The sequence below is a fragment of the Pelodiscus sinensis genome, chromosome 24 (genome assembly GCF_052426305.1).
Source record: "Pelodiscus sinensis isolate ZL-2025 chromosome 24, ASM5242630v1, whole genome shotgun sequence".
NCBI classification, from domain to species: Eukaryota; Metazoa; Chordata; order Testudines; family Trionychidae; genus Pelodiscus; species Pelodiscus sinensis.
In genome coordinates, this window is record NC_143075.1 from 18,605,678 (window position 1) to 18,618,502 (window position 12,825).

At 43.1% G+C, this 12,825-nt stretch overlaps 1 protein-coding gene across 3 annotated transcripts in view; it reads left to right on the top strand.

Moving 5' to 3' along the window:
* Positions 1 to 12,825, top strand: part of CAPZB (capping actin protein of muscle Z-line subunit beta) — a 130,888-nt gene that overhangs the window by 26,159 nt on the left and 91,904 nt on the right. For all 3 annotated transcript variants that reach the window (XM_006115053.5, XM_075906480.2, XM_075906481.2), the window contains exon 2: positions 9,495 to 9,584. In XM_006115053.5, the coding sequence (XP_006115115.1) occupies positions 9,495 to 9,584 (90 nt within the window). The remainder of the gene's footprint in view (positions 1 to 9,494; positions 9,585 to 12,825) is intronic.

Here is a 12,825-nt window from a genome sequence, read left to right on the forward strand (position 1 = left end):
AACTTACTGTAACCTTGCCAAATATCATAAGCTGGTGCTGGTCAAATTGCTGTTGAGGGCAAAAATCCTTGGAAAAAAATCAAGGAAACCAGTAAGTCATGGAAGATGGGAGAGACCCTTTCAGTATTCCTGAATATCATAATGCCCATGTATAAAAAGGGAAATAAGTCCAACTCAGGAAGCTACAGTCCAATCAGCTTAAAATCTGTATCAGGAAAGATAATGGAGCAAATAACCTTAGTTTGCAAAATGAATTCCTTAATTATTAGCAATCCTTTATTTTTGTGAACATGTAACCACTGAATTAGTACCCACCAGCTCCTGTCTCCTTCCCCCTTGCTGCCTCTGATACATAGTTGGGATTGGTCCTGCTTTGGGCAGGGGGCTGGACTTGATGACCTCCTGAGGTCTCTCCCAGCTCTGATTCTATAGGCAACAAGGGTAGGGAAGTTGCATGTGGTCATTAGGATTAACAAATAACTATACCTTAACATCCCTGTTGGGAACACCTGGAAAATAAGGTGATAAGTAAGTCATCCTGGATTTGTCAAGAACAAATGTTCTCAAACCAATCTAAGATTTGTTTTTGGATGGGGGGGAAGCAGTAGATGTGGTTATATGTAGCCTTTAGTAAGACATTTGATATAGTCTCACATGAATTCATTAACAAATTAGGGAATTATAGATAGAGCTAGTAGGTGGATGCATAACTGATTGTATAACCTTTCCCAGAGTAGTTATCAATGGCTCCGTCATGCTGGAAGGGCATAATCAGCAGGGGGGTCAGTTCTGGAACTAGTTCTTTTTAATGCAGGCCTGAGCAAAATATGTCTTGAGGACTGCATCCAGGCTATGGAGGCAGTGGGGAGCCCCAGGCAGGCTCCCCTGCTTGCCCCGCATGCCATTCAGAAATGTGGCTGTGAGATACTTTGTCTGAGTCCTGAGGAGAGGGGGAAAGATTCAGATGCTACCCTTGGTCACATCCCTACACCCCAGTCCCCTGCCCTAGGTCACAACTGCCTCCTTCACCTAGACTCCATTCTCCCTCCTGCACCCCAATTCCCCAGGCTCCCTTCTGCACCCAACCTCCAACCCAGACTCTGCACCCCCTCCATTAATACCATGGAAGAGTGTGGCCTTTGACCACTTCCCAAAATATTGGTGTGGCCCCCCCCAAAATTATTAAACCGGGGTGGGCTAATAGCTTCGATTATCTAGCTAATGACAAAGAAAACATGCTTATAGTTGGCTGTTAGTATCTATCTGGGAGGGATTGCAAGTGCTTTGGAAGATAAGGTTATAGTTCCCCAAAATGGACTGAGGTAAATATGACAATTCAATAAAGACAAATGCAGAATACTACATTTAGGAAGAAACAATCCATTACACATGCAAAATGGTAAATGATTTCCTCAAATTATTGTGGAAAGGTATCTAGGACTCAGTAGATTACATGCTAAATATGAGTTAACGGTGACAGTGTTGTGCAAAAAAAGGTATCCCAAAAATAATACTCTAACAGGAGTGTCTTGTTCACAACACAAGTAATTCTTCTGCTCTACTATGCACTGTTTAGGCCTTAACTGGAGTAATTTATTCAATTCTGGGTACCATCTTTCAGGAAGGATGTGGAGAAATTGGAGAGGGTCACGGGAAGAGCAACAAAAATCATTAAAGGTCTAGAAAACATGTTCAATAAGGGAAGATGGAAATAATTGGGTTCATTTAATCTGAAGACTGAGAAGGGACATGATAGTGGCTTTTCCAGTGCCTAAAAGGTTGTTACAAGGAGGAGGAAGAAAAATTGTTCTCCTTGACTTTTGAGGATAGGACAAGCAATTGGCTTAAATTTTAGCCAGGAAGATTTTAGGTTAGACATTTGGGGGGAAAAAACTTCCTGTCAGGGTGGTTAGGCACTGGATAAATTGCATAGGGAGGCTGTCGAATCTCCATTACTGGAGATATTTAAGAGCAGGTTAGACAAATGCCTGTCAGGGATGGTCTACATCAGTGTTTCTCTTAGGGGTACTCAAGAGAAGTCGGGGGTGGAAGGTACATCAATACAACTGAAATTTGGAGAGAACTGATTTTTTTTTAACTATTTTATTTTTGTACTTTTTACACCCAAAAATTTCATCACCCACCTGGCTACAGTTAAGTTAATTGTCTGAAAACAGTAGGTACTGGGAGTACTTATAAGAAAAGGGTGTGTGTGTGTGTGTGTGTGTGTGTGTGTATGTATGTGTGTATATATATATATATATATATATATATATATATATATATATATATATATATATAAAAATTTTTAAAAAAAAGTTGAGAAACACTGGTCTAGATGGTACTTGGTCCTGCCAGACTGGACCTTCCAGTTCTGATTCTATAATGCTTTTTGCACAGTGCAATCTGCACAGGCTTCATCCTTATTTATTTATTTTGGTATGTGCCAATGGCCCTAATGATGGAATAAATACTAGCACACCGAGTGAATGGTATTTCTGAATGTAACAATATAGTTTAGCAGACATTGCAATTAAGTAGGCTTCAGAAATGTGCCTTCTAATATTGTGTGTCTTGGCAGAGGGCTTCTAGTCTGGAAATAAGCCGGGTGAAAAGGGAAGACTGAAAAGAGTACCAAATACAGGAGAAGGAAACTGAATAAACTTCAACTACACATACCTTAAATTTATCATTGGCTTTCTCTTCTGTAAGACAGAACTTAAAACAGATGCTCAAGAGAAGATCCTAGATAGCAAAACATCTTTACTGGAAACTTATTAAAGGAGCTTTAATCTAAGATAACGTCTCAATATCTTTGAGGTTCCTAGGATTGCCAAATACTTAAGTGATTTGAATTGTAATAAAACTAATTTAAAATTTCTCTGCATCCCCTTCTCCCCCACAGGCTTTATTACTTGCCTTGAGGCAGTATTCTGCTATTTGTACTTCATCCAGGAAACACTAAACCCATTTAATTCCTGAAACCTCAACACTCAACCTGCAGCTCCCACTTCTGGGGAAAGAGGTGCAGTTTCTAATGAGTATTGAGTAAGATATTATAGAGATGAGTTCTTTAGGTTTCTTAAACAATCTTTAAGATACAGATTTCGCAACAGGAACCACATAATTTAAAGTAAAAATGGAATCCAGGGAAGATGGAAAGTATGGAAATAAGCTTGTTTGAAAAGGGGTAGAGTTTATGGAATCTAAACACATAATCAGACTGCTGCATGCCTTTCTGTGGACCACTATAATACCATACTCCCCTTTAAACAGAGGTGGTGAAGATCTTTCCCTTATGATGTCCATGAGGAGCCCTTAGACTCACTTACGAATGTGAAAATACAATGTAAAAAGGCATAGTGTAGGCATTTGTCTCACCATTTGGAGGGTACATGTACCACTACCACTTATAGTATTGCATGTTTTGTGTATCTCTCTATACAAACAGGCTGTTTACTTGCTCCCTGCACGCTTTAATTGGAGTGGAGCTCTGAAACTAAGTGGGGGCTCTACAAACCCTGCCTATTTAGTTTACCCCCTTGAAAAACCTGCTTGTGCTTGTCAGAGTTAACAGCAGATTAGTAACATCTGAAAAATGGTCCCGGAGCATTTTGATATCCATTTCAAAAGTGCTATATTTTGAGGTTCTCTCTGGGGCCATAATGTATTGGAGGGGTATTTGAAGAGGGGTTATGACCTAGGAATGTAAGCAACTAGTTGACTATCTGATAAGCAAAAGTTTATCGGTCGACTAGCCGCTCCGGTCCTCCTCACTCCCCCGCCCCTATTAGAGGCAACAAGGGTGGAGGAGCAGGAGCTGGTACAGGGATTAGTGAGGACTAGGCATGAGCCAGGAATCAGCAGGCCCGACTCGTGCTAGGTCCCCATCACTGTGCTTTAGCCTTTAAATGTATTAGGAGCCGGCTGGCTCTTAATATGTATAAAAAGGAGAGCCGCAGCAGGGTTAGCTCCTGAGGTAGGAGCTAGCCCTACTACGGTTCCCCTGCTTATCAACTAGTTGATGGAAAATCCATCGACTAGTTGATTAAACAAAATTTAACCTGACACCGATTTGGATCAGACATCTTAATGAACATGTATCAGTTCTTTATCTCCTCCTTTACATGTCAGTCTTGTTTGAAAAAAATTTTTCTTGAGACTTCAGAAGGATGACAGTTTTGGGGTTTTGTGACAAATGCTATTACTTCTCAGGAATCTGCGTACATGTAAGACACACATGAACATCCTGCTGTTTGTTCCAGAAACGCTTGGTTTCTAAAGTGGTGATGTTAAGGGAGGCACTTCCTTCTGTTCCTAAGAGCAGGAATGTTGACAGCATAAACACTTGCAACAAGTCCTGTAATTTTTATTAAGTCTGCTGGCAAAGCATCTAAATGTAAGGGAATGAGTCTTGTATATCCAAAAACTGCATCATTTGTCTTAAATAAACAAGTGGAATAACTTCAACTGGATCCTTTAACTGGATCCTTTAACTGCTTTGTTGCGTTACTTCCACTCTTTAATTTGCAGAAAAGCAGATCTGTCCACTGAACAAACTGTATTCAAATCAGCATTGGATAATTGATAGCTTTTGTGTCTATGCCCATAACCATTTTTGCTATCCTGCTCTTTCTTCCTTGAGAATCCCTGCACTTAAATATACACACATCTGCAATAAACTTTGTTTAATTCATTGCTGTCAAACAGATGAGTCCAGACTAAGGATTTAAAATCCTGTTCAGTCAGTTAAATGATGAAGCAGGATCCTGCAGGCGTGGGGTTACCCCCTGTTTCTGGGGCTCCCAGGTTCACAGACAGTGGCCCACAGCACAGTGGGCCCAGGGCTGGAGCAGCCCTATGCCCGTGGTGAGCTGCTGTTGAGCACCAGTTACGCATTTCCCAGTAAGGGTAATGGTTACTGTGTAACTGGTTACCTCTTCACATCCCTCGTCTAGATCCTTATTTCTAATCCACAAATTGCAGACAGTATGGACATTACTCTTCAAAATTCAGTCACACTGTATATTGGATAAAGTGCTGATTTCAGTATTTCCTTCTCTAGCAATGGTATTTAGTGTGGCCTCTCCCTAGTTTTCCAGCCTCTCATTAAACAATTCCAGCTGGCAGAGAAGGAAGAAGGCTCTTCCCTAAGCGTTCCCACGATCCTTAAGTAAGGAGCATGACCTTGCAACCATGTGCCACTTTTCCTCCCTTGACATGAGAGAGTGGGAGGTAAAGACAATACTTGCTTAGATGGATCCCCTGCCAGGAGTTGCCTGCTGGAGTTGGGTATTTGTAGGCCATCTAAACAGTATCTTCCTCTGGGGATTGAGAGGTTAGGAGGGGAAAAGGAATTGATTTCTTTAAATTTGGAGAACGAAAGAGCCAAACCAGACGGCTCTGTCAGCTATAGTAGATTCCACTGTTGAGCTGTGAACATGGACCCATCTGTAATGATGAAAAGGAGTCCTCTAGTCCATGGGTTCCCAAACTGGGCCAGTCCCAGTTGTGGTACCATGCACAGAGTTTGGGGTGAGGAGATGGCCATTGTTACCCTCTCCCTTCATCCAAACTATACACAAAACAGGGGGCACCAGCTGCCACTCTGCCAAGACTGGGGGATCCCAGCATGCCTGGCAGGCAGCAGAGGGTGAAGTAGAGCCACTGGGCAATAGGCAGAGGGCAAGGGTTGCTATAGGGCAAGGGTTCCCTTATGCACCCTCCCACTGTCCCAGACCCCGCAGCCCCTCCATAGAAAAGTGTGGCTCTTGACCACTTTGAAAAATCTTGAAGTGGTCCTCATGAAATTATTGCCCATCCCTGTGTTAAACACTGCCAACCTGGGGAGTCAGCAGAGCCAAGCCCTCACTGTCCCCCTCCATTTCACAAGTCCGCTGAGTACCTTGAACTTGTCACCTAGCAGCTTTGCCCTAGTCACTCCCAACAGCCTGGTGCACCTCACAAGCTGTTGGGTGAGTGACTTAGGGCTAAGCTGCTAGGTGACAAGCTCAAGGCACTCAGCAGAACAGCGAGGTGGAAGGTGTCAGTGAGGGCTTGGCCCTGATGGGTGGAGGGACTCCTCCCTGATATGCACATAAGTGGGCCACAGTACCTATTGAAGCTGTATACATAGCCTTTACATGGGAGGAGGTGGGGAGTGTAGAAACCTCTTAGTTGCTGATCTGAAGCATCTAGCTGGCTTGATGAGTTCATTACTGTTATCATACAGAAAGAGGAATAAAGTGGATTTCCGGGCTGTAATGTCACAGCAAGACACCCATTACAGTATTTGGAATGAATATCACTTCCATTTGCCTATCTTTAGATTTGTATTCTGTGTAACTGTAGAGAAGGATTTCATCCCAGCCATTGCAAGGCTTCCTCTGTGCCCTAGAAACACTTGTATTGTCTTTTTTTTTTTTTTTTCCCGAGTCCTTGCAGGAAGGCCCTGTTAGACTTTTATTTAGACAGACAAAGCTCTCACGTAGTCTTGGGGAAAACCTTGTATGCCAGTGGTGATGTGTGTGTTTGTTGCTTTTCTTGCTCTTATGTGAAGTGTGGATCTACATACCATAAAGCCAAATAAAACTGTTCTTGTTGTTTGCAAGAAAACATAATGGACCCTTAATTAATCTTTTCTTCTTTGAATGTAGTGGGATGCTTTAGACTAGGCCCCTGGATTTTTTTTTTCTGGTTGTTTCGCTATCTGCAGAGCAAGAGCCTGCCCCTAAATGCTGAGGGGATGGGCAGTGACCACTGTCCATGTGCATCTCTTCTGTGTGCTATGGAGATCCCTGTTCTTTGAACAAATTCTTTTGAAACGGAGAAGTGTAGTGGCTGGAGTTGATTATAAATATTTGACTATTATTTGCATAGTTAAGACCTATCTAGTCAAAACACTAAATGCTCTAGCATTGCAGTGTAGTTGCCATATTCTCATTACTTGAAGTAGAAATCAGGCTCTTTGAACAGATGCACTTCATGCAAACTAAATCCCAGAGTAGGGATGTGATTGGGTAATGGTTACCTGGTAAGAGTCACCCTTACTCAGTGATGCTTAGTGGATACCAGTTAACCAATACCCAGGAGCAACTCTGGGCTGCTCCAGCCCGCTCCCATAAGGGGCGGGAGGGCAGGAGTAGAAGCAGCACAAGGTGCTGGAGTAGGAGCCAGAAGCTGGGAGTAGAGGCACCCCTCCATTTTCTCTCTCTCTCTCTCTTCTCTCCCTCCCCCCGCTGGCAGCTTTATTGGTTAAGTGGTTAATCTCAGTTTAACCAGTTAATTGATTATCCAGGATTTTACATCCCTATCCTAGAGTTGCTACTTTAAAACAAGTGGTTTGGTTTAACTGAGGATCATATTTGCAATTTGTAGATCTAGAGCTTAATACCTGTAATTTAAATACAGTAATGGCAGATGAAATCTGCTTCATTTTAGATGTAGTTTCCACCTACATTTACAAATATCTCCCAATATGCAAGGTTTCATCTTGATTGAGCATAGATTCTATTTGAAAGAACCAGTATGAAGTGCACAAATAGATTCTCCTTGCATTTGTTACATTTTGCATTAGTGAAACTTGTTTTATAAATGTTAGTAAAATACTATTCCATTAACGGAACACCCTTTCCTTAGGAGGAAAACATTAGAATGTAATCCTCATTTCTTTTAGTTTGGTTTTCTTTCAGTGAAGGTAGAGGCTGGGATTATCAAGAGCCAAAGGGATTTAAATGCCCAGATCCCACTTACTTTAATTGGAATTGGGTGCCTAATTCAAGCAGTCCGTAAACAGCAGTAATACAGAACAGTAGTATCTTTAGGGTCTTTTGTGAGGTTTTCGAATCCTTGTCTGGCAATCTGTCTTGGCCAGTTAACCACATAGCAGCCTAGTTTGACTGGACTTGTTGTGCCATAGTCTTGATTGTATGAAGTCTTAAAACACATTTTGTTCTTCATTATGAATGTATCAGTCTCCCACTTGTCAACTAAAATGGCATAATTCCTCTAATGGGTTAGCTTTGAAGCATTCCTTCTCACATACTGTACTTACCATTGGCTTTTAGTGGAATTTATTGATATATATCAGTTGCTTTTTAAAAATGGGACTTAGATTTTAGGGTAAAACTTTCAAAAGCACTGATTAGGTTAACACTGTGGGTGAAATGCTCTTTAGAAATTGAATTTGTACCTCAGAAAGCAACCTCAGCTTCAATTTTAGCTAAATGCAGCAAGATTGTTGGAGGTTTACAAAAGCAGCACTAAACTAGCTTTTCTTTTGATAGTAAATGCTATGGACAGAGGTGATTCTTTAACTTTTTTGTTGTTGTTGCTGTGCACAGGAATTGTCTAACTTTGGAGCTGTCTTCATTCCTAGTTGCTGGGGTGTAACAGTAGTAGAGAGGAAACCCTCCTTGGCTCCCTAAGGCCTTGTAGGGGCTCTAGTACAGTTCACTCAATTATGTAAATAGTCAAGCCACTCTTGCTGAAAATGGGAACTTTGAGGTTTGGGCAAAGCATTAGAGTGAGAACTAAAACTAAGCAAAGTAAGTGACACATCAAATGATTGATTAAAAATGAAGTCAGCCTTCTGTAGAATTATGACCTACTGAACCAAAATATGAGCAAAAATGATGTTTGTCACTGGATATAGCTTGTACCATGCTGGCTCCTGTCCCCTGCCCCTTTCTTCCTCTCATAGACACAGCAAGGGGGAAGGAGGACCCTGCAGAGAGAGTGGGGCGAGTGAGGACTGCTTGAGTTGCTGCTCATTTCAAAAGCAAAAGCACCTGCAGTGGGAACTGGTGTGTAGTGTAGACCGTCCCTTAAACTATCAAGCAACCCTTTTTACGTTATTTTGCTGCACCTTGGTCAATTTTTGTACATTAGTATCTTCTAAAAGATTAAAAGGAACAGGTGTACTAGACTTATAGAGAAGCCTTGAGAGGTGCCGTCTATACTCAGATAGGAAGCTGTCAGTGGATGGCTGGCAGCTGTACACTTGGCACTGACCTGCCTTTTAAATCCTTGCCTAATGTGGTGTTGGAAGTCTTGTTAGCTTTCAGTAGCGTTAGCTGCCACTTGGAAGAAATCCTTGATTCTAAAGACCTGAACAGGAACCATCAAAAATAAGCTCCCATTGGTCCGTGTGTGTGTGTGCGCACGCGCGCCCTATTCGGTAATGCAAGGGAAATGGAGCAGTAAGTCCTTGTACTTGGGAAACTCATGCAGTGTCATGTGAGTCAAGTTAGTTGTCTGGTATAGCCAAAGGCTACTAAATTCCATTTTAAATGTATGTACGTCGTTAAAAGGTGACACATTCTTTGAAACTTGTGCCAAAGCCTCTAGACATATGTAGACTAGAATTGTCATGCACAGGAATTAAATTGCTCCTCTTTTTGCTTTGCTGTGGTGCATTGTCTCCGTTCAGCATATGAAGAAACATGACTTTTCCTGCCCTACTTGCAAGTGACCAACTTTCTTTTTCCCCCCAGAGTGACCAGCAGCTGGATTGTGCCTTGGATTTAATGAGGCGTCTGCCTCCACAGCAGATAGAGAAAAACCTCAGTGACCTGATTGATTTGGTAAGTGATATTAAGGGTTAAAACAATACAGAGCAAAAGGTGGGGCAGGAGAGATGTGGTTTATTATGTGACCATTTGGAAGTATGGTGGCTTCATTTTATAGTTCCTTCTCTGAAATCAACTGAACATATGGTTTTGGCAGTACATAAGAGGTAGGTCCCCAGCCATGTTGCGAGAGCCACTTCTCTCTCTGGTCAGTTAACTTTCCTTAATTTATCAGAAGTGGGTGTTCCTCTTTCAGTAGCTACTATATGCATGTATGTTTAGTTCTGGGAGGCCAGGCATAAGCAACACAAAAGGGCAGGGTTCATTCTCCACAAATGTAAGTTTCTTTGGTGTTGTTTATCAAAACTTATGTGCTTCACATGACTACTTACTGGGGAGACGTCTACACAAACGTTGTTTGGAAATGACTGCCTGCTCTGTAGATGCGAATTAAATTATTTTTAAATAACATAGTCCGTGTCTACATAGCAGGCAGTTATTTAGAAATAATGTCAAAATACTGTCAAGCTGGAGGACTCTTACTCTGACTTCTGTGACGCTCCTTGTACAATGAATAAGGGAAGTCAAAGGAAGAGTGCTGTCTAGATGCTCCCAATTTCAAGTTCAGCCCTGCTGTGTAGACACACCCTGGAATATTTGTGTAATGATGCTGCTACTTAGGCTGCCTTCATGTGGCTATCAGAAAGATACAGCAAAGTGTGTGTGTGTGTGTGGTGTGCAGGGAGAGCGACTTGTCAACTATTCAATAAGCAAATGCTTGTCAGATAATTGACTAGTCCTTCACATCCCTAGGTTTGGTGCGTGCTCCAAGGGAACTGCTAGAACACTAGTGTATAAGGTAGGGGTAGGGAACCTAAGGCCCAGGGCCTGGATGCAGTCTCTGGCTTGCCTGCAGCCAGCCCCTGAGCTCGGGGCATGTGCCAGCGTTGGGGAGTCCATGCTGGTGGTGGGAGGGGGAGTGCATTGTATGCAGCCCCTGATTGACTCTTTTTTCCTGTGGGTCATTGGCCCTTGACCTCCAAAAAATTCCCCAAGCCTGATATAAAGACTTGGAAACCTGATTTTTTCTGAGCAATATCAAATAATTCAAATAGAGAATAATTCTACACCATGTGGTCTGCAATCCAGCGAGTGGTTTTTAAACTAGTTTAAAGTTTGTGTAGCGGTCAGATTTCCACTCTTCCCCCAAAGTGTGTTTCACTCTTCTGGAGAATTACTGTGGGTTGAAACAAAGTTCTTGTGAGGGGAAACAGGAATAGTTAGACCTCTGCCAGACTGCACAGGTACTTGTGTCTTTATATTAGAGTCAACATTAAAAAAAAAAAAAGAGTCTTCGTGCCTGATGTATTAATCTACCTGAAAACTGTACCATACAAGTGAGATTGGGTTTGTGTGTAGGGGAATGAAGCAGATCCAAATTACAGTAAAACTCCATTGGTCCTGCATCCAATGCTCTGGCACTCCTGATGGTCCGGCACCATCAGGAACTTGGAAGTGCTCCGGGCAGCCGGACAACCGGAGCTGCTCTGCGCCCAGCTTCCCCGATTAAGCTGCTGCTGAAACTGACCAGCAGCTGAATCATGGAAGCTGGGGGCAGAACAGCTGGGGTGCTTCCGGGTTGGTCCTGTAGCACTGCCCCTCGGGGCTGCTCGACCAAACCGGCAGCACCCCAGCTGCTCTGGGAACGCCTGGGGCAGAGCAGCTGGGGTGCTGCTGGGTTGGTCCCGCAGTGCTGAGGAGCGGCGCTATGGGACCAACTGGGCAGCACCCCAGCTGCTTTGCCCCAGGCGTCCCCGATTCAGCCGCTGCTGAAATTGACCAGCAGCGGCTGAATTGAGGATGCCTGGAGCAGAGCCAGATTATCGGAAGGGGAGGGGGGGCTAGGAGGGGTCTGGGGTGGCATCCCCCCTCACCCCATCCCAGGCTCCTCCTATTCCCCCCCTTCCGATAGTCTGGCATATCTGATAATCTGGCACCCCCTGGGTCCTAAAGGTGTCGGATTATCGGAAGTTTACTGTACAAGAATATGGCTATATTACATGCATTCTGTTTTACCAGGATAGCTGGCAAAACTTTGTTCTCTTGAAACATGCACAACAAACCAAAGATGCTTTCTTTGAGTTTGAGCTAGGCTTGCCTGTACTACAAGCACTGGAGGGTAGGGCTGTCTAACTCTGCTGTAATGTTAAGGTTAAAAGAGGGGGGAGGCTTAACATAATCCCTTGGCAATAAAGTCTGATCTTGTTGACACTGGTACACTTTGAGCCTTACACCAAGAAGTTCATTTCTAAATGCCAACATTTCTCCAGATGGTCACTACTTTACTTGACCTAGTGATTCTTGCTTTAAAAATAAAGTACCTGCGTTGCTGCTTGTGTTTATGTAAAGAAGCAACTCTTTGGTCCATAATGGATTCCACTGATCATATATCTGGAGGGCTGTTCCTATATAGCTGGACAGGTCTGGTATAAAATAATACCATGTCGGGCCCCTAAATCCTTAGAATAAAGTAGTGTGTCATGGGACCTGTTCAGATTCATGGTGTCTAAACAAATCTTGCAAGTTAGTGCACCTGTATGTGTTTAAGAACATGGAGTGGTACAAGAAAGGAAAAGCCCTTGCAACTTGAACAGGATTTTGATATTTGATCTAGTATGTTCTCAGCATATCCCTCCTTCAGCAACCAGAGGTGCCCTCCAGAAATAGAAACTGCAAGACTGCAAGAGGGGCTGCGAGCTGTTGAATAGCACGTACTGATCTGGGTCAAATAGATAACATGCATGTAATCTAGTTATGTGAAAAGGTTTGAGGAAACTGCTGCTAATGCCATGCTGTGACTTCTGTTGGGTCTCTAGTGTTATACTGGTTTAGTGGGTTTACATAGGCAGGAAGAGAAGATAGAGAAAATAGTTCTATCCCCAAAAGGAAATGCCTCCAAAAATGTGTGGCAGCTATCTCATTCGAACATGGCCTGATCCCAGAGTGGGCAAAATATGGCTCTCAGGCTAGATGCATCCTGTTAAACACTTGGATCCAGTCCCATGTGACCCTTCAGGCTGTCCTACAGCCCGGTGAGGCACTCAGGCTGCCTGCAAGCACAGAGTTAAGCAGCACTAACTAGCATATCCCTCACACACACCCCTCCCCTTGAGATGAACCAGGTCAGTGCGTAGACCCCCCCCTTCAGTCCACTCCCATAGTCCATCTCTGGGCTTTAAACAACTTACTTTTTAAT